The sequence below is a fragment of the Abrus precatorius genome, unplaced genomic scaffold (genome assembly GCF_003935025.1).
Source record: "Abrus precatorius isolate BTA unplaced genomic scaffold, Abrus_2018 Scaffold1, whole genome shotgun sequence".
Lineage (NCBI taxonomy): Eukaryota > Viridiplantae > Streptophyta > Magnoliopsida > Fabales > Fabaceae > Abrus > Abrus precatorius.
The window spans coordinates 2,823,865-2,847,683 of record NW_020874291.1 but is presented as its reverse complement, the minus strand read 5'-3'; the positions used below and the strand labels follow the sequence as shown (position 1 = coordinate 2,847,683).

At 34.8% G+C, this 23,819-nt stretch overlaps 2 protein-coding genes across 4 annotated transcripts; one reads left to right on the top strand and one right to left on the bottom strand.

Annotated features, from left to right (window-relative positions):
* Window positions 1-126: 126 nt before the first annotated feature.
* LOC113856589 (zinc finger CCHC domain-containing protein 7-like) lies at window positions 127-4,308 on the top strand. Of its 3 annotated transcripts, XM_027488489.1 has the most exons (8): window positions 192-584; window positions 974-1,099; window positions 1,203-1,361; window positions 1,440-1,601; window positions 1,745-1,861; window positions 3,319-3,425; window positions 3,549-3,799; window positions 3,869-4,288. In XM_027488489.1, exons 1-8 carry the CDS (start codon window positions 240-242, stop codon window positions 4,204-4,206), a joined length of 1,605 nt encoding a protein of 534 aa, XP_027344290.1. In that variant the 5' UTR covers window positions 192-239; the 3' UTR covers window positions 4,207-4,288. The 3 variants fall into 3 exon arrangements, with proteins under 3 accessions (XP_027344280.1, XP_027344290.1, XP_027344272.1); XM_027488479.1 differs by having other exon boundaries at window positions 127-563; window positions 3,319-3,426; window positions 3,562-4,306; XM_027488471.1 differs by having other exon boundaries at window positions 3,319-3,426; window positions 3,562-4,308.
* Window positions 4,309-10,827: 6,519 nt separating this feature from the next.
* LOC113854670 (protein NYNRIN-like) lies at window positions 10,828-11,310 on the bottom strand. Its single transcript, XM_027485819.1, has one exon. It carries the CDS (start codon window positions 11,308-11,310, stop codon window positions 10,828-10,830), a length of 483 nt encoding a protein of 160 aa, XP_027341620.1.
* Window positions 11,311-23,819: the final 12,509 nt, after the last annotated feature.

Sequence of the window (23,819 nt, the reverse complement as noted above, 5' to 3'; positions counted from 1 at the left end):
ATTTATTTTCAAATCTATAAAATTAAATAATTACAAATAATCATGTAATATATCTTTAATATTTTGTTTTAAAAATATTTTAATTTAAGATAACTATAGCATCGCACATGTCGTTTGTTTATTTGTATTTTGTTTTATTTTTCAAACTCACTATTCACCGAAAAAGAAAGAAAAAAGGATCAGCAATTAGGGTTTCCAATTGGAACTCTGAAGCAGCAATAGCATAGCATACCATTAGAATGGGGCGCAAAGAGAAGCTCAAAGCGAAGGCATTAGAACACGCCGAAGAAGACAATGTTGACGGCGCTTTAACGCCGTCACTCGTCTTCAGCAGCGACGACGACGAGGCAAACCAAGATCTCAGCCTTAAGATCGTCGAAAAGGCCCTGCGAATGCGTGCGACCAAACTCGCCACAAACGACGTCGTTTTGAACGGTGCTGGTGGTGTCGTTTCGTCTTTGCACAAACCCGAACTCGTAGTGCCGCAAAACGACGGCGTCTGCGATGGGCCGAGCGGAATCGCTGCTTCTGAAGTGAGGGAAGAGAAGAAAACGAAGTTGAAGGTGGAGGCCGGGGATCAAAGTGTGCGTCTTATTCCGCGTTTGGTTTCTTCAATTTAAAAGATGGTTTTTATGCTCTATTTCCCTTAGTTATAATCCAAGATTAAACTTCGTTAGGGTTTAATCAAAATGGACCCAAACAATCCCTTGTGAGATAGTCTTCATGTCTCAATCGGATTCTGAATCAATTGAAAGTTGAAACAATTTCTAAGGGGAAAAAATGGAACTGAAATAATGAAAATTTTATTTATAAATTGCATTGCAAAAGTTTATGCATAAAACGCTGCTATGAATCTATTTAGCTTATAATTTGATTTAGTGAAATTGAATCGAATCCAAACACTCACTTGGACAATCAAATTTTTGGTCGTGTTTGTTTGAAAAATTATTTGATGTTTTTCTGCTTTCTGTAGGTTATTATGGCTGAAGAACAAGAGGCGGAAGAGGCAATTGAAACCACGGAGAATCATGAGCCTGCGGAAGGAATTGCAGCGGCGGCGGCTCAGATGGGCGACAATATGGTTCTGCGAAAGCTTCTTGTGAGTTGAAATCTTTGATATGAAATGTCAAATTTGAAAATACTGTGCCAGGAAGAAAGCTTTGTTGGATTTATCATATCACTATATGTTTCTGTTCTGTCAGCGCGGTCCTAGGTATTTTGATCCTCCGAATAGTAGTTGGGGAGCGTGTTTCAATTGTGGCGAGGAAGGTCACACTGCTGTGAACTGTACAGCAGCAAAAAGGAAGAAACCGTGCTATGTATGTGGGGGTTTGGGACACAATGCAAAACAATGCAGTAAGGTATGTCTAATTGCCATACTTTTACTGGTATATGAAGGTTTAAAGTGATTTGTTGAGATTTGCTTTATGCTCCTATAGGCACAGGACTGCTTTATCTGCAAGAAGGGTGGACACCGTGCTAAAGACTGTCCAGAGAAGCATGCAAGTGCTTCGAAAGGTGTGAAGATTTGCTTAAAATGTGGAGATTCTGGGCATGATATGTTTTCATGCTGGAATGATTATGCACTGGATGATCTGAAGGTTGTTCTTTTTCTTTTCCTTCTTTCTTTTACTGTCTAATTTGCAAAATGGTTTTTGGTTGGATTTGCATAATGATAAGTGGCTTACATTGGATATAAATTTCTCAATCAGTGACTGTGTATCTCTTTCTTTTGTTTAATTAGGAAGTCCAATGTTATGTCTGCAAGAGGCTTGGCCATTTATGCTGTGTCAACACTGATGATGCAACACCAGGAGAATTTTCTTGTTACAAATGCGGTCGGTTGGGTCATACGGGTTTGGTAAGTTTTATTTAATGTTTTATTGGTCTTGCCTGGGATAAGCATTTCTCTCTTGCATAATCTAGACAACTCTTCCTTTGTGACACTGTTAAAAAGTTCTATTTTGTCTTTTTCATACTAGACACTAGAATGTTTGCAAGCTTAGAGTTTTATTTAATGAAAACAATTGTAATAAAAGAAGGAAAAGATCTTTTGGTCATTACCAGGAAATTGTTTGTTGACATATATGCAATGAAGATCACCAAAAGGTTACTATATGAAGGAAACCTTTCACTGTAGATGCTTCAATGACAACATCATTTCTTTCAAAATCGAAACTTGTCCCTCCATTGTGTTAATAGCAATTTTCATCTGTAGGTAACCAAATAGGATTTCAGTCTTAAGCTAAAGTGTTAAGCAATACCCCCTTTAGTCCTTTTCTTAATAAGGCACCATCTACATGGTTTTGGCAGTCCTTATTATAAGGCATTTTACAATTCCTATGAAGCATTTATCTTTTTTTTTTCCTACATGCCATTAATAAAAGGTTTTGGTGGGTGAGAACCAAAAAATAAAACAAGAAAGGAAAGGAGCAATTTTTCACAATTAAAATTATAGTGAGATTAAGGACAATAATATTAAATGTCGGTAAAACTAGCATGTTGTATACGTTTTCAAAAAATCAAGAAAACTAATTAATTTTGACTACTTTTTATTGGTCTGTGTAATTTAGTTAAAAATGTCTTATAAAAAGGACAAGAGAGAGTATATGGTGTTGGTAGTTGCAGAAATTACTGGTGATTGCATATGTTATCCATGTCATATAATTAGCAATGGCTCTTGGTTTTAAGCTCTCTCTAGAAGTCAGGGAAAAGAAGATTAGAAGCTACTAGACTTGCAATTCAATATTTACTAAAATGAATGGATGCCGCATCACTCCTAGCAAATACATGCACACCTTGTAGTTGTCACTAAAGTATTGTACTCTAAAATATTTACTGAACAGTGCCTGTGCTGAGTCTACAAGGTGGTTAAAGTCTGAAAACATGCATGGAAACAAGGAAATGATATGCTAGTATGCAAGCCATTAACTTTCAGCTACTTTGAGACTAGAATCAGGAAAATACAGCTAATAGGAATTACTTCCTTCACCTTTGTCTTTTGATTGTCCCAATGGTTATCGGTGTTTATCAACCTTTCTCTTGTAATATGAGTTTGCATTGTTTAGTATTTCAAAATATCATATTTCATTATAAAAAGTATATATTAACTTTATCAAACTATAGTTAAATCTATATTAGCCTTATGGTTTCCTCTGATAATGTGGAATTATAACTTTGGAGTAGCTTGTTTCATCTTAAAGCAACTAGACTTAAAGCTCGACTATCCATTACTTTAATTAAGCTTTCTGCTGACTCAAAAAATGCTTTTGAAATAAAAATATCATCTTATATAAATTTGGGAATCAATTGATGAAGGCATGTTCAAGGTTGCGAGTTGAGACCTCAAGTGGAGCCACACCTAGTTCTTGCTTCAAGTGTGGTGAAGAAGGGCATTTTGCCCGGGAATGCACAAGTTCTATCAAGGTACATTTCAGGATATGTATTGTTAAATTCTTACAGCTGTTTGCCTTTTCCTTTTTTATGTTTTTTTTTTTTTTTTTTTTGTTTTCTTGTGGCATAGAATACTTAGTGCTTGGCTGCTGTTTCTTTCATCCACAGGGAGGGAGGAGGTATCGTGATTCATCAAACATTAAAGATAAAAGATCCCTAAACGAAAATGCCATGGGATATAGGTCTGCACCTCATGATATTGGTAAAAGTCGAAAGAAGAAGCGGCCTGCTATAGAAGAAAGAGGCCTTTCAACTCCTATGAAATCAAAGAGTAGAGGTGGGTGGACAATGGAACATCCTGCAGAAGAAAGAGGCTTTACGACTCCTAAGAAATCAAAGAGTAGAGGTGGCTGGACAATGGATCATCCTGCAGAAGAAAGAGACTTTTCAACTCCTAAGAAATCAAAGAGTAGAGGTGGCTGGACAACGGATCATCCAACGGAAGAAAAAGGCTATACAACCCCCAAGAAATCAAAGAGCAGAGGTGGCTGGACGGCAGAGCATCCTGGAGAATTCTCTTCTTCCATGTCCACTAGGAGCAATTGGAGGTCTTCAGGGACACCATCTTCTAGAAGCAATAAAATTCATTCATTTGGAAATGGAAGTCATGCTCCGAATTTTAAATATGCCAAGGCATGGAATGGTCATGCTGGAACCTCTAGGTCCCAAGGATCAGCTAAGGGAAATCATAGATTTTCAGCATCAAGGTTTGGCAACTCTAGTGATGGGCATGTGAGAAATTACAACTGGTAGTAGTGCATTTTGGATTATGTTCCTTATATTACATGTGTAACCTTGTAAAACTACACAACACATGCAATTTTTTTAGATTAATATTTAATTTTACTTTCACTTATCTGTTCAATGATACAATCGGTTGATCTTTGTGTGAAGGGTATGCAATTTTCCATTTGAACTTCATTTTTGTTGTATAATGAATCACCACCTTCGAATATCTTTCATTTCAAGGCATTTTATAAGGTTTAATTATATTTATTTCTAAAAATTGTTCAAAGGTTTAATTTTTGACATTTTCAAAATATGAAGATTGAGTTCTTGCAACCGAATTTTCTGAAAGAGATGAATTGAATACTAGAAATTTAACTTCAATTCATTACTGGTACGTCGTTATTATTTCTAATATTTTATTATTTAAAAATTTATATTCATAAAAAAGTCTAAAAAATTGATAATATTTAAAAAATAATAACTCTCACTCCCTCTCCCATGAAGGGCGAAAATTGAACGAACATCAAAGATGAAAAATCGACCCACAAAATGATTTTCCATTTAAAGGGTTTAAACTTTACACCATAATATAAGTCGTACCAGGATTCAAGGTGTACGAAGAAATGGGTATTGACAAGAAAGCTCATACCTCGGTTTGGCATGAGCTATGGGGCGGGTTGGGTTGCTACCTTGGTGAAAACAGTGGGTGGGGTTCAGGAGGCTAACATTTTGGGAGCTAACATGGGATGTAATAGAAGCCATATGCTTCTACTTGACAATGCTTGTTGCTGGAAATGCACATTAATTGAAAGTGAAATTTCAAAGATACTATAGAAACTTGCGAATAGTGATAGCGATTGAAACTTTTGGGGCACAGGAATATGCTGGGCTGGTAGATGAGGGTTATCGGTGTTCTAATGATATGGAATGTGTGCATGGAATTGTTTAGAATGAAAAATGATAATTTGTAAACAAATAATCTAAGAGCAATTTGGGGATTGAATTAGATCATCTTTGGGTTCTTTTAAGTGTATTATAATTAAATGGACGTTGTAAAACAAATTGTTAAACAGGAAAAATATAAAACATAATTACGGTATAGAGGTTTTTACAATAATGTGCTAAAACAAGAACCAAATTGCAGAAAAGAAATAAGCAAACAAACTGGAATTAAAATGCAGAAAGGTAAATGTGCAGAAATTGAAACGTACGACTCTTAGCAATGAACAGCAACGCTGTGAGTCTCCTGGTAGCTAGTGTCTGGTGCGGTGCAGGTTTTCAGCGTGCAGAGGTTTTGAGTGTAGGTATTTGGGTGCCAAAAGTCATTTCTTGGCAAATGACGCTTTAGAGTATTTATAGACAGGAAGACCATTGTGGTTCTCTTTCAACTGCTGATGCCCATTTTTCACGATTGCTTGTGATTATGCTGTTGATTGGGGTTTCTTCTATAACTGCTATCGCCCACGATTTTCCTTTGTCTGGTGGTAACCGCTTCTGAGTCATGTAATAACTTTTGAGTCCTATCATAACTCTTATGGACTTAGAATCTTTTCTTTATATTTTCTATTTTTCAAGCAGTTTCTGAGAGAAATCTAAGTGGCTCATTTAACATTATGGACTTAAAATAATTTCTCTCTTGATTTCTATTTTTCGATTAATCTTGGAGAATCTGAGAGCTATTTTTGTTCTCGTGGTCTTAGAATAATTTCTAGCAATTCTTGAGAAAATTTGGAGCTCAATCAGGTTTGTAGACTTAGAATATTTTCTGACTACTTCCTATTTTTCGAGTAATTCTGGAGCTCAATCAAATTTGTGGACTTAGAATATTTTCTGATCGCTTCTTTTTTTTTCGAGCAATTCTGAAGAAGATCTGGAGCTCTGTCAGGTTTGTGGACTTAGAATATTTTCTGATCACTTCCTGTTTTTTAAGCAATTTTGTGTGTCAGGAACTTGAAAAACCCTTAAAAACTCCTTGAAAGACTCAGTCCTGTGAACTTAGCATATTTTCTTATTATTCCTGTTTTTCAAGCAGTTTTAGGTGTAAGAGACTTGAAAACTCCTCAAAATATCTCGAAAAAGCCACAAGTTTTGTGGACTTAGAGCAATATCTTACCAGTCCTATTTTTCGAGCAGTTTTGAGTGTAAGAGACTTGAAAAATCCTCTAAACACCTCAAAAAATATTCAACTTGGGCTATTTTACGGGCCTTGCGCGAAGTTGGGGACCAGTATAAAAGGTGGAGTTACCTCCTCATTTTTTACTCTTTTATTTTTACTTCATCCTCTTAAGAGCTTTGTTCTCTCTCTTCTGCTCCTTTTGTATCGAAGTCTTTCTTGCTTCCTCTATTCTTCCTTTCATTTTCTCTCAAAAATGGCGTCCAAATCGAAGGTTCCTTCAGCTTTCTCAAATGCTGAGCTCGTGCCTCTGGGTCATTAAAGCTATCTGCCTGAGCCACCTCTCGAGGAGGAGAACTGGCCATATGAAAATCCTAGGTACTCATTCCTTTCATAATGAACTCGAAGCCTTATGCATTTTTAGGTCCCTTTGTTCCCCAAGAATCTGTCGATTCTCCTATTTCTGTCGAGGGGATTTTAGCTTTTTCCTCAAAATATAATCTAGATTCTCTTTAAAGTTTGCAAAAAATATTTTGCACTATGCCCCCATTTACTATAGACCTTTACCTTCCTTTGTTAGATAGAGTCAAAAAAGAAAAACAAGACAGTTGGAAAGTGATAGGGATTTATGACATAATTCAACATTCTAGGTATAATTTGTCTTATAATTTTCCCATGATCATGAGTTTTTTTTTATTTTGGAATCGAAGTACCAGTTCTTTTGACATGCCTTGTGGCATGATAACCCCCACCCTTTTTGAAGTTGCTGCTATTGCTTGGCTCAAACCTACTGGTCCTTCGTTTCTACCAGATTCTCATCCTAAAAATCCAGACATAATTCCCAATTTCCAAAAGCTTTCTTATCAACTCTTCATCTCTCTCAATATGAATAGAGATGGTCCAGTTACTGATGAGGAGCATGTTGCTTTCCTCATGTTTTGGCTTTTGGCCTATGTTTTTTGCTCAAGGTCACTTCAAGTTCCAAAGGCTCTTCTTACCTTTGCCCAACTTTTACATGGAAAGTCTTCAGTGTGTCTTGGAAAACTTATTTCGGGGAATTTGTATGAAAATCTGAACGAAGTAGTGGCTTCTTTTAGATTTGATGATTCTCTCCCTGTTATCAGTGGTCCATTTTGGTTGCTTCAGCTATGGCTGAATGCTATTTTTGAGGATAAATTACAAAGTTCTGAGCCTCCTAATACTTCTCGAGAGATTTTAGAGGGATTTTGTCTTACTTTTCTCACCACTAGTATTGCTAAGAAGCATTACTATGATGCTTTTCGACAATATTTCACTTTCTTCTTAAACTTCGTACCTTCAGCCCTCAATTAGCCCCATTTTCTTCTCAAAAAATTGGACTAGTCTGGTTCAAATGCCCTTTTCCATCAAAGACTCCAGGTGCTCAAGCTGAGAGTTTAATAACTTGGAGGCAGTTCCTCTCTTGTCAACTGCTTTTCTGCAGCTTCACCGTAAGGCCTTATCAGTTGGTTGCCTACCAACCCAATTTGGTGGCTCGACAATTCGGCTTGAGCCAATTCAAGCCTACTCTTATGCTCTAAGGGACAAATCAGAGTGTGCTTGATAATGCTTGAAAAAGCATTGACGATTTGAACGAGGCCATTAGCTTCTTTAGAAAACGTTGGGCAGAGCTTTCTTCTGTAGAGTTTGAGCTTTCTTTCTATAGCACACAAGCATTTGAGAGTTGGTGGTCTAGCTACTATCAATAGTTTGATATTTCTGTCAATGCATGCTACCGGAAGATGACCAATGCTTTTTCTGTGTTTCAGAAGGGAGATCCTAAGGCCAAGATGAGAGGTACACATATTCGAGAAATTTAGTCTTTTGAGCGATTTTTTAAAGTACTTTACTTACCACAAAGGATATCTCAAACCATTTTTGAAGTCGCTCTTTCCTTAAGAGATAAGGCAAGAGAAGGAGTAAATAAATACAAAGAATTTCACCCTTTTGACAAGTTTATAGAAGAAACCCTTTTCAAAAAATTTTGACCAACTTTTCCACCTTTACCAAATAGCAATTTTACTTTGGCTTTACCAATAATTTCAAAATGGGTAGATTTGCCTTCGACATTTTTAAATTAATTATCCCCACCTTGGAGCAGGGTAACAATGTCAAGGTTTTCCTTAAAAACTTTTTTATATCCTCTTCATCTCGAAATCCAGGGTGTAATAATTCTTACAAAATTCAAAGATGGTAAGGCTTTTTCCTTCAGTCTTTCTCAAAGTTTTCCTTTGTGTTTTTAATTTAATCTAACTAAAAATTTTATATTTTGCAACTCTTCCAACAAAACCTGTTGTTGGTCGATATGACCAAGAGGATTGGGAGGAGGATGAGCCTCCCAAGAAAAAGCAGAATCTACTCGAAAGGGTCCCTCTTCGTCCACACCTCGAAAAGATTCTTCTTCGAGTACGCCCCAAACTACTTCCGGGGTTTCTAAGGTGAGGACTTGTGAAATTCTTCTTGAAGGAGTTTTTTTTTTTTTTCTTTTTTTCTTTTTAGGACTTATCTTTTCTCTATTCTCCAGGTTAAGGCTTCCTCGAAAGCCAAGATTCCTACCAAATCCAAAGCTCATGTTGAAATGGCTATTTCGACACCTATGCAGCCGACACCTGATCAACCTTCTCATGCATCAATTGAATTAAATCTTGATGTGCTAATTTTTGAGTAATGAATATGTCCTTTCTAAATGTTTAATCCTTTATTTATGGCAGGTTTCAACTTATGACACTCCAAGTGTCAATTCGCCCCCTAGGGTCCAAAAAATGCCTAAAAAGTGTTTGACCCCTATCCCTGAGGAGTCTCAAAAAAGCTCGAGAAAGGAACTTGAAGTAGCTTCTCAGGACTTAGCGAAGGGGAGTGAAGAGGCTGCCTCATCTTCGAGTTCAGGGACCTCGAGTTCTTCTGGAGATGCTACTTCGAGCTCAGCCAGCTTGAGTTCTGATGACCAAGCTCCACTAGAGCAAGTTCCTGCAGTAAGAATCCCTGAATTTGCTCAAAAATTTTCTTTTGCAATGAAGTCCATATCTTAATTTTTCTTTCTAGGTACTTGACGAATCACAGTCAGAGGAGGAACTGGTACCTGAGGCAGCGCCAGTTCCTGTTGAAGTCCCTTCTCGTCAAGAGGTGATTCCACCAAAGGCATCCAATTCAGAAATTAATTTTGAAGATTTTAACGCCATGGTGGAAGAGGACCTTGAAGGTGCTATCGACAGGCTTTTAGCAAGGTCTTTCACATTTTCTTCTTCTTCGACCCCTTCAGGATCACATTTTGAGGTCTCAAAGCTTGCTGAATCAGTTGAGAAACTGCTTGAAAAGCTTAGGTCTTCGGCTTTCGAGGCGCCAATGATGAAGAATCTACAAACTGACAAAGAATTGATTGCGAAGATAAAAGGCTTACTCTTTTCGCTAAAAAATCAAATTTCTCCTTTTCCTAAAGGTCTTTAACGTTTCGAGACTGTTTTCGTCGCTTCGCTGGCTATTATCGACCAAATTTCTGTGGTTGGTTCCAAGAAAGAGCAGGCTCGAGCAATACAAGATTCAACTTCTGATAAACTAAAAGAAGCTCGAGCTGGATTGGGTAAGCTGAAGGAATTGACCCATAATGCAGATATGAAAAAGAAAGAGATCTAGGCCAGAATTGTTGATCTTGAGAAACAACTTGAAAAAGCTCGAAAGGAGGAGGAAATGTTGAAGAGGGCCAGTGCGGCTTGTTAGAAGAAGAGACAGAATTTTCTTGAAAATGTGAAGACCCTGACTGTCGAAAAGGCTCGAGCAATGGAGGATATTTCGAGCCTAGATGCTCAGTGTACATCTCTCGAGACTAGATATCAGGGCTTGAGGGCTACATTTATCGAAATGCGCTCGAAGCCTCCATTTTAATTTTTTGTACTTTCAATTCTTTGTAAATAATTTGATTGTAATTACTCGAATTCATTTACTAATGCACTTTATTTTTTAATTGACTTATTGCTCGAGCTTATCTTCCTTTACCGTGATCAAGTTATTTTAATTTCATGCACTTCTGGTTTATATGGTTTCAAGTATTTACTGTTAATTGACATAACTCGACTATTAGTTCCTAATTCTTGAATTGAATACGCGTTATTTGAAAACACGCTTTCTATCTCAAATGGGCCTTCCCAATTAGGGAACCATTTTCCAAACCTCCTTCATTTTTTATCGAACAGTAAAATAACTTTCCATACTAAATCACCAACATTAAATAACTTGTATTGAACCTTTTTATTGTATGGTCTCGAAATTCTTTCTTTTTTTCGAATCATTTTTTCTAAAGCACTTAAACGAATTTCGTCTAGATCATTTAATTCACCGAACATCAAGGCCCAATAATCGTCACTTGGTAACTCGAATTGCCGTTGTAACCTAACTGATTGTAGATTAACTTCAACTGGTAAGACAACTTTGTGGCCATAAACTAATCAAAATGGAGTTACTTCTGTGGCCTCTTTTGGGGAATTTTTGTACGCCCATAATACTTGACTTAGGGTTTCATTCTAATTTCTTGGCTTTGACCCGATGTGTTTCTTGATCAACTTGATCAAAATCTTATTTACTGCCTCCACTTGGCCGTTGACCTGAGCATAATATGGCGTCGAAGTTACCATTTTTATATTTAAGGATTTAGCATATTGAGTTATTTTTTGACCGACAAAAATGATTCCTTGATCAATTGTTAATGTTTCTGGTATTCTGAATTGTTGAATTATGTATTCATCGATAAAATTAACATCATTCTGAGTAACTTCTTTCAATGGAATTGCCTTGGCCCATTTCGTAAAATAGTTGACAGCTACAAGGATGAATTTATGGCCTTTCGTCAAAGGGGGATGGATTTGGCCAATGAGATCTAAAGCCCAGCCTCGAAAAGGCCATGGCTTGATTATGGAATGTAACTCTGCTGCTGGGACGTATTGAATGTTACCATGCTTTTGACACTCCTCCCAAGATTTTGCATACTCAAAGCAATCTTTTATCATCGAGGGCCAATACAAACCTTCTTGAAGTAACATCCACCTCATCCTTTCCCCAACTTGATGGGCTCCGCAGATCCCTTCATGGATCTCTGCTAAGGTAATATAAGCCTCATGTTCGCCAAGACATCGAAGCAAAGTCCCATCAACACCCCGTTTGTACAATTCAATTTTCGATCACTTGGGGTGTTGGGATTTTTCAAATAGTTAACTAGAGGGTTTCTCCAATCTTGATTAGTTAGGTCGTTGATGTTAAGAATCTCAAGATTTCTTGATCCTAACTTCTCTCTTATTTCAATTAATTTTGCAAGATTTTCACTCGAAATTTTATATTTCGAGGCAATTTGAGCTAATTTATTAGCCTCTTGGTTCTTGTTTCGAGGAATATGTTCTAAAATTACTTCGTCAAATTTTTGCAATTATTTGTTCGCTTTTATCCAATATTCGACGAGATTTCTACTTAAGCACTTATATTCTTTGGTTACGTATTTTATTACTAACTCAAAATTCCCTCGAATGATTACATTTCTTGCTCTGAAAGTTAGCAACATTTCAAGCCCAACCAATAGTGCTTCATATTCAGCTTTGTTATTTGAACAGACTGATTTTATCTAAAAAAGCAATTTAGTTGGGATTTTGTCCGGTGAGATTAACAGTATTCCAATTCCGATTCCATTTTTGTGGCTAGAGCCATTGAAATATAACTTCCATGATTTTAAACTTATAAAATCAACTTCTTTAATTGGAATCGAGTGATCGACAACGAAATCAGCAACAACTTGTCATTTTATTGATTTTAATGGTTTATATATTATAGCATATTCTATTAGTGCCAATGTCCATTTTTCAACTCTACCATGTTTCATCAAAAAATACTTTATTATATCATGATGCAAATAAACATACACATCGAAAGGCCTAATGGAATACTTTAGTTTTTCACAAGAAAAATACAGACACAAACATAATTTCTTGATGGGACTGTATCAAGATTCTGCTCCTACTAACACTTGACTAAGATAATAAACAGCTCTTTCAACCCCATTTTCGTCCTCTTGCGCTAGCATACTTCCAATAGTTTCTTCTTATGCTAAGATGTACAGCTTTTGAAGGAGAACCTTTTGTAGGCGGGACCATTACTGGTGGTCTTGTCAAATACTGCTTAATTTCCTCGAAGACTGTTTGATGCTCAGCTTCCCATCAAAAGTTCTCCTCTTTCTTCAACTTTAATAAAGGTGAGAAGATTTTTGTCTTGCCGGAAAGCTTAGAAATGAATCTTCATAAAAAGTTGATATTTCCCAACAATGATTGCAGCTGTTTTTTAGTTGAAGGTGGTTGTGTCTCGAATATTGCTTTGTCCTTATTCTTGTCGATTTCAATCCCTTTCTGATGGACAATGAAGCTAAGGAACTGTCCTGCAGTAACACCAAAACCATATTTTAGAGGATTCATTTTTAAACCATATTTTCGCATTCTTTCAAATGCTTGTTGAAGATGATTAATATGGTAATTTTTACACTTAGATTTTACAATGATGTCATCAATATAAACTTGCATGAATTCACTAATTATGTCATGAAAAATAGTGTTCATTTCCCTCTGGTAAGTAGCTTCGACATTTTTTAACCCAAATGGAATTACTACCCATTCATAAGTTCCTAGAGCTCCTAGGCATTGAAAAGTTGTTTTCGATATATCTTCCTCAGCAATAAAAATTTGGTTATACCCTGATTATCTGTCTAATAGACTTAGAATTTCATTTCCTGCTACCGAATCTACTAACATGTCGGCTACTGGCATAGGGTACTCATCTTTTGGTGTAGTACTGTTTAGATTTCAAAAATCAATACAAATTCTAAGGGACCCAATTTTCTTAATTACATGCACTATGTTCGAGATCCAATCGAAATACTTGGCTGTTCGAATGAACTTAGCTTTAATGAGCCTTTCGATCTCTTCCTTGATTTTTGGCAAAATCTCTAGCGCAAATCTTCTTGGTAGTTGCTTCACTGGCCTCTTTTCTAGTCGAATTGGAAGTCAATGTTTGACCAATTCTCTTGAAAGACCCGACATCTAGTCATAATCCCAAGCAAAACAATCCTTGAATTCTCTTAGTAATTTGACTAACTAGCTTTTCACTTCATTGTTGACCAATTTGCTGATGAAAGTTAACCTAGGCTCCTTCTTATTTCCAAGGTTTACTTCTTCTAAGGGATGTTGCGCCTCCATTTCTGGGCTTTTTCGAGCTGTGTCTTGCTCAAACCCAATCGGCAAGTCATCATAAATGCAATCTAGCTGAGTTTCATTGCTTTCAGTTTCTAAGATTGAGTTTTCTTGTATCACACATGTCTCGAGAGTTGTTTTCTTCTGTTCGTCTGGGTAAGCTAAATTTTTAATGGCCAAATTAGGTAGGTTGGCCTCCAATCCTTCGGCTGCTTTTAGGGTTGCTTCCCTTCTTTCGGCTAAACAGGCCAAGCTTTCGACCATGTTGATTTTAGCATGGTAATGAACTGTTGTTTTTGAGTCAACGACCTCGTGTGTTGTTGTTCTTTTAATTTTTTGTGGTTTTTCTTCTATGGCCAAATTCGATTGATCGGCCTCCAAAGCTCCGACAGCTTCAAGAGCCATCTTTATTTTGTTTTCAGCTACATAAGCCAAAATTTGAGCCAAAAGGCTCTCTTCAGACTTCATCTTTTCCATTGTTTTTGGCCTCCACCCTTTCTTGGAAACTGTAAAAGCCAATTGAAGGATCCAGACAGATCTAGTGTCGAATTTCTTGAGGTAAAGGTAGGTGAGGATTTGGACCGAAGTGTAGCCCACCTACATCTTTGATACGGAGTGGTACAATATTAGCGAAAGACTTATCAAAAGTTTTGCTATCGAGGTTGCTAACATGCACCTCGGCCTTGAAATAGCTTTGATCTCCGTCGACATACTCCAGTACTCCATCATTGTTCCAAAGACACAATTTCTGATGGAGCGATGATAGTATTGCTCCAACTCTGTGGATCCATTCCCTTCCGAGCAATAAATTATAACTTGTTTTAGAGGTTACCACCACAAAAATAGTTGCTCGAGACACGGACCCAACTCTTAGGTTGACGATTAGATCCCCTTTAGAACTCAAGGTTTTTCCCTCATAATCTGTCAGCACTAAGTTATGAGGCAACAAATCTTCTTCGGATTTTCTGATCTTTTTTAGCAAAAAACTGGGCATGATGTTAATGGCTGCCCCAGAATCAACGAGAACTTTGTTTACTCAAAATTTCTCATTAATTCGAGCCGCAATGTACAGTGACTTCATATGGCTCTTCATTTCACGTGTCAGCTTCTCGAAGGTAGCCGATGACTTGGCAAGTGAACATCCTCTGTCAAATAACAGTAGCCCCAAGGGTTATTATCTAGTTCACCATTGGCATAAAAGTTGTCTTCGTCACCTTTGCCAATTCTTTCGGTGTATTCAGTAGGTAACATTGACACAACTCTGAGGATGTCTTCAAGATCATCATCAAACCCGATTCGAATACATCTGTGATTATTCATCATCTGGGTCGTATTCAATTTCTGGACCCTTTATCTTCAAGTTCTTTTTCTCGACTGGTGCCTTTTCTTGAGTCGTTTTGACCTCAATCCTCACCGGGGTGCGCCGCATATTTTTTATAGCACTTCCTCGGGTTGACTGAACTTGGGTTTGTGCTCAAACTTGAGCTTGAGCTTGGGCTAAAGCTTGTGCCTCATACTTAACTTTTCTGATCCTCTGAGCCCTTCTCCATTGAGTCTTAGTCATTAGAGCCTTATAGTAAGGTTTTTTCGATTGAAAATGACTCCCTGATGGGCTATAGAACCCAATTTTAGCAAGAATTTGAGGTTGTGATACAACCTTAGGCTAGGGCACAACTGCTGGTTGTGAAGATCTTACTATTTCGACCAATTGCCACTTTGGTCGAACTAGTGACGGGTGCAGTACATTTCGAACCCATTTGTTGCTAGGGACTTTTTGAGCAGGCACAAAATTCCTATTTTGAACAGCTTGGGGGTCCCGTATGGTGATCGAAGCATTTTGAGTCTGGATCCTTTTGTTCTTAGTGATCACCTAGTTTGTGGTCACTTGATAATGCTTCCTTATTTCAGTTTGCTTGAAAGCTTTGGCTGCTGCTTTGTCGAAAACAGCACTGCACCTGGGGCATAGCATAACTTCACTGTCGGCTTCTTTTTTCCGACTGAGGAAATCCAGCAATGTGTCTCTTACTTTCAAAAAATTTCAGCATTCTCCTTCTCGAATTTTTTGAGAGCTTTATCTACATCTCCTTTCTTTTCGAATCCCTCTACCATCGAGTCAAAATCTTTCTTTTCTTTAGCAACATCGACCATCAATATGTCGATAGGTTCTACGAAGTTGGCCTCAATTTGCATTGGATCAGGGTCAATTTTCATTGGCATCTTGGTTTTTTGCTCGAATTTCAACCTTCCTTACTTAATAGCGTCCTGAATCAGATCCTTGGAACGAACACAATTATTAGTCCAATGACCATACACATGATGAAATTTACAATATTTTTGACCCTTTCTTTGTTCTAAAGTAGGGATCTTATGATAATCAAATAACACAATTTGCCCATCTTTTAACAAAATATCAAAAATATGATCAGCTTTGGAGACATCAAAGGCATAGCTTTTATTAGGCCAAGTTTTATCCTTAGTTTCGGGCGATTTTAATGATTGACAAACATAGGGAGGTCCTGACTTTAGTTCAGCTACATTCACCTCATTTACCCCTAAATCGACATCTTCTTCGTCAAGGTCATTCTCACTTCCTAACTCTCCCTCAGCAAGACCTATGTATGCCACTTTATCTTTTCGAGGTAATTTCTCGATTTTTCTTGGAGCATACTTTTCAGTCTTAAGTTGCTCAATTTGCCTTACTTTCGTCATTAATTGCAACATGTATCTTAGCTGTTGATTAATTAGTTTTTATCTTATTGAGTATTCTAACCCACCTATAGCCATTTGGACAAATTCATATTCTGGGATTTGGGTGAAGCATCTTGACCTCATCTGCCGAAACCTACTCAAATAATCATCAATGGATTCATTATGCATTCTTTTTATATTAACTAAATCCATTAAACTAACTTTCGCTTCATTGCGAAAGAATTGCTCATGAAATCTCCTTTCTAGTTGGTTCCAATTATAAATGGAATTCGGAGGCAAAGTTGTGAACCAAGTGAAAGGCCTCTTAGTTAAAGAACTAGGAATATATTTCAACTTTAAATCTTCATTTCGAGCTAAATTCACACATTCTATGACATATCTAGCTAATATGTTTGATAGTGGATTCGCCGGTTTCTCTGACAAATTTTGAGAATTTCAGGACTTTCTAGTCCTGGGGCAGTTCAGCCTGTAAAATTGCCTCAGAAAATGCTGAGACAAAATAGGGTCTATTAGCATACCCTACGTCAAAACCATGCTGGTTCAACACTTGCTCGACTACATTAGCAATATTTTGGGGATTCGGGTTATTTTGATTATGAAGTTGATGCCCCTTTATATTGTTTTGTCTAACTTGCTCTAATATTTCATCAGCATTCTGATTTCGAGCAATAATGAAGGGTTGATTCACCTGGAAATCACCCTCGTTTTGTCTCGAAATATTTTGATCAAAATTTTGACCAATTTGTTCAAGTGGAGTATTCTGATTTCAAACAAAATTCTGAGGCTGGTCTACCTAAAAATTTCTCTCATTTTGTCTTGAAATGTGTTGATCAACATTTTGGCCAGTTTCCTCAATGGTTTGACCATTTCGATCAAACTTAGGTGCATTTCGACCAAAATTTTGGGCAAAATTTTGCCCTTGTCTTACAGGGACTTGAGGTGGCCCAAATACGTCAGCAATTCAACGCATTTGTTCAGTCAAAACTTAATAGCTAGTATTAGTGGTTTCCACTATGGGATTCAACACAACGGTCACCTGATGGATCAGCATATTGACCATCTCGTGATTACTCTCATCCATTTGCTGCCTTATAGAATGTAAGGCAACGTTTGAGAAAGAGCTAGCAAGCAATGATTTCCCGCTTGAAGCTTGACATGAGGTCGCACACGGGTCAAAATAAACCTAATTACTATAGTACAAGGTAAGCAACTAGGGTCGTTTCTCAAAGAATCACAATGACAAATTAATCTATTTAGAGAGTGTATAAGATGGGGGGTTTGTTTATAAAGGAAACAAAAATGCACTAAATTATAATTAGAATGAAGAGTGAACAGAAATTGAAATTCTAATCCAAGAATTAAGAAGAAAAATGACTAGTCTATCACCGAATTTTTAAGAGAGTACATCAACAAACAATTCGGTAATTAACAATGAATCCGAATGAACCTTCAATTAGAACTCAGTATTCACATGAAAACCTTCATGCATTTGATTAGCACATAATTAATTAAAATTCAGAAAACTCTAGAACCTAATTGAATTGTGCCAATTTAATTTACCAATGTCGTTAATCGTAGTTTTCAAACCTGAAAATCTAATTCATGTTCCTTAAAACTGAATTACATACATCAATCAAATAATACATAATCAACCAGATGCATAATCATCAATCCAAACGAATAACTTCAATTCAAAAATATAATTATGCCAATGTGCGATCAATCTTCAAGAGTGTCACGTCCCTTTTAATCCTTGAATTAGATGAAAATCTAATCCTCCATGGATGGAGGGAAACAAGTCGTAAAAGGGGAGAAAAAGCGAGAGAGAGAAGAGACGAGAGAAGAAGACGAGAGCCAACAAATTAAATTCAAAATTCAAAATTCAAAATTTCGTTTGTCACATTGTTCCATTTTTTCGGCTATGAAAACGGCCTCTTTTTGATTCGTTGCCTGAAGGACAATTGTAGCCTTGGATGTCAGCTTCAAAACGCCACTGGAATGGGCTTAATAGGATGTCTGTGGACCGAGATATGGCCCAAATACTGCACCTTGCTCAGGATCCGTGACTGCAGCATTCTGACTTTTTCCAGGCCCAGTTTCAGATTCTTATCATCCAAACTGGTTTTTGACCCCTTCATAGGAATTATGCCCCTTTCTCTTAGCTTTCCTACAAATCAAGAATCACAATGAAAGGAGTTCTACAACTCAAGATATGGTCCAGAAACCAAAACAGTATCAGAATTTGCTAAATACTGGAAAAATTAAATAAAGCCCAAATAAAATTCAAACATCATAAAATGATCCAATTCAACCAATTAGGCACAAAAGAGGATTAGTAAGTTAGGAATGAGAAGAAATAATGTTATAAAAATCCAATTGATCAAAGCTCCAAACGCAAATTGGGCTCCTGGTATTCTACCAATTGTACCCATTCTCAGTGGAATAGTATGAGCCATACCCATTCCCGGTGGAATGGTGTGACTTTGGGGCGACATGGTTGTCACCACCGGGTTGGAGTAGGTTTGTACTCCGAAAATAGGCAGCATTGACACAGGAGACAGGTCGAATGACTGATCACTTAGTCTTGGACTTAGGCCAAAATTCATGTCGGGATTTGTTGGCACAATAGCCATAAATTGGCTAACTACTGGGGATGACGGCGTAGGTACCTCCGTCGTTATAGTCGGCTGCGCGGCAGTGTTATTACTGCTGCTCACACTTTCTGGGTTAGTATTACCACCATCACTTTTAGAATTACCATTCCTAGAACTAGAATCACTATTCCTTCCTCTATTAGCCATAATACAACGTTTGTTATGTAATATCATGCAACAAAGTAATCAAACATTTAATAAACACACAAAATAAAGTCCCATCGGGTGTGCCAATTTGTTTACGGTGAAAAATGATAGTTTGTAAACAAATAATCCAAGAGCAATCTAGGAACTGGATTAGGTCCTCTTTGGATTCTTTTAAGTGTGTTGTGATTAAATGGACGTTGTAAAACAAATTGTTAAATAGGAAAAATATAAAACTGAATTACGGTGTAGAAGTTTTTACAATAATGTGCTAAAACAAGAACCAAATTGCAGAACAGAAATAAGCAAACAAATTAGAATTAAAATGCAGAAAGGTAAATGTTCAGAAATTGAAACGTACGACTCCTAGCAATGAACAGCAACACTGTGAGCCTCCTAATAGTTGGTGTCTGGTGCGGTGCAGGTTTTCAGCGTGCAGAGGTTTTGGGTGCAGGTGTCTGAGTGCCAAAAGTCGTCCCTCGGCAAATGACGCTTTATCTTTAGAGTATTTATAGGCAGGAAAACTATCGTGGTTTTCCTTCTTTGGCGGGCACTTCTTGGTAACTGCCTTCAACTGCTGATGCCCATTTTTCACGATTGCTTGTGATCTTGCTGTTGGTTGGGGCTTCTTCTATAACTACTATCGCCCACGATCTTCCTTCGTCTGGTGGTAATTGCTGGTAACTATTGATAACCGCTTCTGAGCCATGTAATAATTTTTGAGTCCTATCATAACTCTTATGGACTTAGAATCTTTTCTTTTTTATTTTTCGAGCAATTTTTGAGAGAAACCTAAGCGACTCATTTAGCATTATGGACTTAAAATAATTTCTCCCTTGTTTTCTATTTTTTTTTTAATCTTGGAGAATCTAAGAGTTCTTTTTGTTCTCGTGGTCTTAGAATATTTTCTAGCAATTCTGGAGGAAATCTAGAGTTCAAGCAGGTTTATGGACTTAGAATATTTTCTAACCACTTCCTGTTTTTCGAGTAATTTTGGAAGGAATCTGGAGCTCAAGCAGGTTTGTGGAGTTAGAATATTTTCTGATCGCTTCCTTTTTTTTTTAGCAATTCTAGAGAAGATCTGGAACTCTGTCAGGTTTGTGGACTTAGAATATTTTCTGACCACTTCTTGCTTTTCGACCAATTTTATGTGTCAGGGACTTGATTTTTATAATTTTTAATAAATTTTGGAGTGAAAGAATTAAACTTACATAATTTTTAATTAATTTTAAGTAAAAACAAGAATATGTTATCAACATTCTTTTACTTGAAATATTATATTATTATTTTACTTTCAAGCGAATAAAACCTAAATTTAATGATATAGATGTTCTTGATATTATTTTGATAATTTATACTAACTTTTAATGTGAATCTTGAATTGAGATAAAATTCTAAATTTAATTTAAAAAGTACTGCTATTCTTAAACGAGAGTTGATGCATATGGCAATTTGCCTCTTCAAAATATAAAGTTTCTTTGTCTTATGTTACTATTAATTTGCTACATTTTAACCAATATGCTTGTTTATATGCTCTTGTAGATTACATTTTGTTGTCGCCCTATATTTTGTCTCTCAAAATTACATGTATATTACACATATATATGTAATTGGACTCATGAAAAATACACAAGTGTTAAACAAATTCTATTTTTCATTTTTTTTTTAAATTGATCGTTATGGTACCAATGACTATTTTAACCCTAGATGCTCAGATTAATTATGAGGAATATGTTAAAATCTTCAAAATTCAAATATTTTCTTCACACATTCTCTTTCTTTTATATTACATTTTTACCAACCTAACATTTCTACTATACTCTGAAAAACCAAAACCCTTGACTAGGCACATGTTACACTTGTCTTCTTTTTTCTTAAATTATTATCTTACTTTCTCTCTTACTTAAACTAAAAATTAATAATGAGTATTGTTAATCTTAATCTTAAAAGTTGAGGATAAATAATTAGAAATAGTAAATTTTTTTAAAAAAATATTTATTATATTTTTATAATTTTAATACAATAAATGTATTTTTTTTATATTTTTAAAAATTTATAAATGCTTAAACTTAATCCTAAACCCTTGGGTTAACAAAATCTTATAATAATATATAATAATACATCACGTGGATAAAAATGGATAACCAACTTTTGCAAAATAAATTTGGAATTTTTTAAAAATTTCTTAAATATCTTATATAGAAACCAATATTTAGATGCTCTTTCTCTCTCTTCTCTCCCTTCTCTTGCAAGTGTCACCTTTATTGTTTCTTTGATTGATTTTTTTAACTTAACAAACTCTCATTTTAGTTTTTAAAATATTAAGCATAAAATATTTTAGTTTTAAAAATTTAAAAATATCACATTAATTCTAAACTTTTGTTTCTATTCATTATTTTAATTCTTTGAATAGCACATGTCAACACAAAGGAACAACATGCTAATATGTTAGCCATATTATTTCATCCTAAATCAATTGCTCTTGGTTAAAAAAACCTTAATAATTCTTCCAGCCGTTTGCAATTTGTAATTATTGACACTGAAAAGTTGTTTAGAAGGTTTATAATTATCAATAGGTACTAAGATACCTACCAAACTAATTAGAGAGGTTAATGTACAAACACTCACTAATGGCCTGAATTAAGGAGGCATCAATGTTTTTAGAGAAGACCATAAAAGATTTATTAGTATTAATTTTTAAATTAAGGCAAAACATAAATCATTTTGTTGGCAATTAAATTTGTAATAATTTTATAACTTGCATTACACAAAGAAATACTACTAAAATTCTTAAAATACTTAGGATTTTCAGATTTGAAAATTAGAGTAATTCATGTTCCATTTATTGTAGCAATTTTAATAAGATCATGAAAAACATCTAAAACAAAGTTGTAAATAGAATAACCTAAGAAATTCCACTCATTTTTAAAGAAAAGAGCATAGAGACTATAAGGATCATGAGATTTGAAATTTCTAATATAAAAAAGAGAGATCATAACTTCTTCTATAGATAGATTAGAAAATAACATATTGCTATTGAGTCCCTAAAGGGAGAGAACTAACTATGACTATGCATGGCAGAGACATCAGAAGTGACATCATAATAAATGTCTCAAAAGTAGTTAAGAGCAATAAGCTTGAGTTTTGAAGGATTATATTCCAGTTATCCTTCTCATCCTTCAAAGTCTCAACTAAATTTTAATTCTTATGAAAAATAGTAGCTTTATGAAAAAAAATCTATTATTTTTATCACCTAAAGAGATCCAATTAGTCTTACAAAGGTGATACTAAAAAATTCTTCATGATTTATGATTTGTTGATACTCTTTTCACAAGGAATTCATAGAGTTAGTTAGAAAGGAGTTATCTCCATTAGCCAACTTATAAAAAGTGTATTTTAAATGATTAAATAAGTATTTTTTATTAAAAATATTATCAAATAATTTTTTTAAATATTTAAAATATATACACAAATTTGTTTATCAAATTATGGGCGTTGTAACATCCAAACTCATCATTGCAATACCTAATTGTTTAATAAAACTATGCTCTTTTGTAAATGAGTGTTGGAACACTTAATCCAAGAACCTTATCTTTTTTGTTTAACTTTTGGAATTTATTGGTTTTTTTAAGACATTCTCCCTTCCACTTTTGTCCTAAAAATAAAAATTAACACAAATTAATCTAATTTATAAAAACTTTACTTAAAATTTTCATTATTTAATAATTTGAATAAAAATTATAAAATGTTATAATTTATGATTTTTAAACAATATTTTAATAAAATTTAAACAAATTAATTTTAAAAAATATTTAAATAAAATTAAATATTAATTTAATCGTGACTTCATCATAACCTATATTAAAAAACATGTTTTATTTGAAAATATGCTTCATTGTATTCTCACCCATCTATTGTGCAGTTTCAATTAAGCTTCATTAACACCATAGCCATTTTTTCATAAACGTTGCAATTTGATTTTATTTTTACACAAATACCACATGGTAGGACGATAATAGTAGTTAGATTGGGTTGAGTGTAAGAACAGTGTAAACCAAAAGAGATAAAAATAGTTATCCTTTTCTTTCCCCTGCATGTTGGCATTATGGTCCATTTGTTCAATATCAATTAAAATATACAATTGTTTGAGATTGGTTCCTTCATTATTACTATTGTTATTTTATTGTCAATAAATTTATAATTTATTGGCTAATAAATTAGTTTACCATTTTTTTAGGTGCATGAATAATAAGATACACTCTAGATAACTATTTTTTAAGAGATCATTAATATATATATTAATTTTAAATTTATTTTAATAAATATAAAATAATTATTCTAAACTTCTATTTTCAAAAGTATATTATTAAGTAATAATTTTTTTTAAATATGTCATTTTACTTATTGTTCTTTTAAAAGAAAAAAATTAAAAATATTTACACCATTATTAATAAAATAATGCTTACATCACTCTATTATTTGAATGTTATAAAATTAAATGCCTGAATTAAATTTATATTTTTATTCCATTAGCAGACTTCGTATACAAAATATTTTTATTAATCTAATCGTTCAATTATAATTACATATTACTTAAATTATTTGAGTCAAATTTTATTATAATTGAACAGTTATAAAAAAATCTTTAAAAAAAATCTTTATTTTTACATATTAATATTATTATTTTGTATTATGTGCATATGAATTGTCTTACATTTTATTTTTAATAATAAAAAATATTATATTTTTGCTATTTTTTAAAAATTAAAATATATTTTCACATAA

Excerpts from the sequence above, each read along its gene's own strand:
- LOC113856589 (XM_027488471.1), top strand. The coding sequence starts at position 240 with ATGGGGCGCAAAGAGAAGCTCAAAGCGAAGGCATTAGAACACGCCGAA. Across the intron at positions 585-973 it reads TGGAGGCCGGGGATCAAAGT|GTTATTATGGCTGAAGAACA; the intron begins GTGCGTCTTATT and ends TGCTTTCTGTAG. Across the intron at positions 1,602-1,744 it reads ATGCACTGGATGATCTGAAG|GAAGTCCAATGTTATGTCTG; the intron begins GTTGTTCTTTTT and ends TTGTTTAATTAG.
- LOC113854670 (XM_027485819.1), bottom strand. The coding sequence starts at position 11,310 with ATGATAAAAGATTGCTTTGAGTATGCAAAATCTTGGGAGGAGTGTCAA.